The sequence below is a fragment of the Amphimedon queenslandica genome, unplaced genomic scaffold (genome assembly GCF_000090795.2).
Source record: "Amphimedon queenslandica unplaced genomic scaffold, v1.1 AMPQUscaffold_12133, whole genome shotgun sequence".
NCBI classification, from domain to species: Eukaryota; Metazoa; Porifera; class Demospongiae; order Haplosclerida; family Niphatidae; genus Amphimedon; species Amphimedon queenslandica.
The window spans coordinates 6792-9989 of record NW_003547628.1 but is presented as its reverse complement, the minus strand read 5'-3'; the positions used below and the strand labels follow the sequence as shown (position 1 = coordinate 9989).

General features: G+C 39.6%; 1 protein-coding gene across 1 annotated transcript in view; it reads left to right on the top strand.

Annotated features, from left to right (window-relative positions):
- LOC105314967 (uncharacterized) overlaps positions 1-559 on the top strand; it is a 4769-nt gene extending 4210 nt beyond the window's left edge. Inside the window, exon 9 of the mRNA XM_011409433.1 lies at positions 3-559. Coding sequence (XP_011407735.1) covers positions 3-559 — 557 coding nt within the window. The remainder of the gene's footprint in view (positions 1-2) is intronic.
- The last annotated feature ends 2639 nt before the right edge of the window (positions 560-3198 follow it).

The following is a 3198-nucleotide window of genomic DNA, read 5'->3' as shown; positions in this document are numbered from 1 at the left end:
AGAAGGTAATCGATCACTCAAAGATGTCCAGAAGCTCCTCATCAACAGCTTTGAAGATAGGGACTTTTTAACACAAGAAACCTGTCACCTCCTATTACAACTCCCCTTGTACAAAGCATCAATGAGTTTCATCAACCTCAGTCTTGATGGCTCTAGAGAAGTTCAAAACAATACACACGAGGGAGAGAGGGCGACAGCTCATTCTGTGTTGAATCACTATACATCACATCCAACCACTTCACAGTTCAACTCAATCACTCTATTGGATTTCATTTGTCAGTACACAGTACCGAAGGAGTTAAGTAATGAACCAAAGATGAGGAGTAAAGAAGTGATAGTCACTCCCAAATCATATTGTTCGCCAGGTCCCAACTATGAACAGTACTACTGTCAGTCTCTGATGCAGCACAAACCATTCAGAGACATTAATGAGTTAAAGACTGGCTTCAACTCCTTCACTGAGGCTTTTGCTGATTTCCTTCCGTCTGGAAATGTTCCTAGGAGTATATACTCAGGCTACAGCAGCACTTCAGTCAAACAGAGACCACTAAGGAGATGAAGAGGTATGTTTTATTGTTTCTAAATTTCGTGTGTATTTTCATCTACATTACCATTGTTATTTTATTAATGTTAATTTCTTATTGTTGAATAACTATTATTTATTTATAGAGTTCACAAGATGATAAACAACAGAAACAACATCAGAGAGCACAAGAGGAGTAGATGCTGATCTATGAATGTGTCAGTCAACTCCAACCTGATGTATATTTATCACAGGATTATGACTGGTTAGCAGAGGCACAATTATATCTCAACATTGAAGAAGCAGCCAGTTTCATTGCACAGGAGAAACAGAGAACCACACCAACTCCATTCACCACCACTGCTACACCAGACCATCTTCAAGGAAGGCAGCGTGATGTGTATGACACAATAAAGGTTCACTTTGAACAAGGTGATGATGATCCACTACACATCATTGTCAATGGTACAGCTGGTACTAGTAAATCATATCTCGTCAACTGTTTGAGGCTATTGCTTGGTACCAGTCTTAAAGTAGCAGCACCAACCGGAGTGGCAGCTTTTATTATTGAAGGAAGGACACTACACAGTCTCCTACACATACCAGAGAGGGGTGACTTCAAGGATATGGAAGGCATCAACCTACAGAACATCCAGGAAGAGCTGTCAAACATCAAATATCTCATTGATAAGTTGTCGATGGTTTCTAGGAAGACATTTGGGATGATTGACAGGAGGTTGAGACAAGCTTTTCCTCACAAGTCACAGGTACTGTTTGGTTGGTGCTCTGTCTTACTCTTTGGAGACTTTGGCTAACTACAGCCAGTGTTTGGACTTCCTCTCTATACCACACAGACAAGTTCAGATCTTGCAGACCAGGGGTACAGAGCTTATAGTCAATTCACTAAAGCTTTCACTCTGACTCAAGTGATGAGGCAGTCTGGACAGGATCCTGAACAAATCAGATTCCGTGAAATTCTTCTTTGCCTTACAAATGCTTAAACAACAAAATTGGGAACATCTCATGGAACAGACACCAACCAGAATAACAAATCAGTCTCCCTTTGTTAATGCTCTTAGACTATTCCCAATGGTTGAAGATGTTTCTGACTACAATGCTAATAGATTATTGGAATGTGGCCATCCTATTGCTGAGATTAAGGCAGTACACACTGGAGCCAATGCAAGCAGTGCATCTCCTGATGATGCTGGTGGTTTGGATCTAGAACAATTGAAGCTATCTGTTACCTGAGAGACAAACTACCTGCCCTACCATTGGTTGTGATGGTACAGTTTGATCACTATTCAGGACCAGATATGTACAATGGAACAGTACCAATCACGCTATTATGGCGAAGTTGGTCTTCTTCAGGTGGTCAATGTTCACGCCATCAACTACCACTCTAGCAGTGACAATACACAAATTTCAAAGACTCACTCTGGTCTAAGTGGTCATTGACGTAGGGAATGAGTTCTCTTGTGGATTGTCATTCGTCACCTGCTTAAGAGTAAGAAAGTTGAGTGACATTCTATTTGTACCACCATTCCCTCTCGAACGACTAACTAGCATTGCTAGAAGTTGTCGTTTTCATGAGAGGAAGGAGGAGGATCAACGACTACTGTCTCTTCAAGAAGGACCACCTCTTGAAGGTAATGGAGGAAGAGTCAATGGATGTCCATGTAGAAGTCAGGACACTATCTCCACAGGCTGTTCATGAGAATGAACATATGGAGATTAATCTTCGATGGAGTGGATGACACAGTCTTCACTATCACCATAGGAGGGAGAAGAAAAGTGGACAATGAAATTAAGTTTCCTTTGAAATAAGATAAGTACTTCATCACAGATCCACATATTTAATCTTTGATAATATTCGTTTAACACCTTTACTTGGTTGCCTTCTTAATATACATGTACATACAGTCTATCCTCTTTCTTAATCTACTTGTCCTCTCTCTCATACTTGTAACATGCACCCGCCACTCTTCTTTAATGTTCCACCCTCTTCCAATTAATCTAATGTACATGTAACATGCATCCTCTCCTCTTTCTAAATCTAATGTACATATGTTATACATGTAATATGCATTTTCTCCTCTTTTCCTTCATTTTTTTGCTCTTTCCTTTCCTTTCTCCCCACTTTACTGAAAGTATATATTTAGTCTCTTAAGTAGAAGTAAATACAAGCCAAAACCAACATTGATTAAATATAAGAAACATTTACTTGCAGATTACTCATTTTTCCTCCCACTAATATAGATTAGTTTCAACCCAAGACATAATTTTTAGTACTAGAGGTATATCAGAAGGAAGACCAAGATTGACACTTCAATGGAGAAAAGGATACATGTACACACATGTAGAAGGCCCTACCTTTTAAGTCTGTTCATGTGGCAATGCTGTCATTCTGTTTGTCATTTCACGCTGTGGGTGGTGGCTATACAGCTAGTACTGACAGTTTGCTTAGTTAAGTGAAGAAAGGATGAAAAAGAAGGTTCTATGTAGGTGGGTGGTGGTCTGGGGTGCCAGCAAAGCAGTGGCACTTTTTCGCAACAGTGCTGGCCACTGTTCCCTCAAAATGGAGCACAATACCACTGCAAAACAATAACAGTAATTATACAGACTAGACAACATAACTTTGTAATTTTATTTTGTCAAATTTTTAATCATATTTA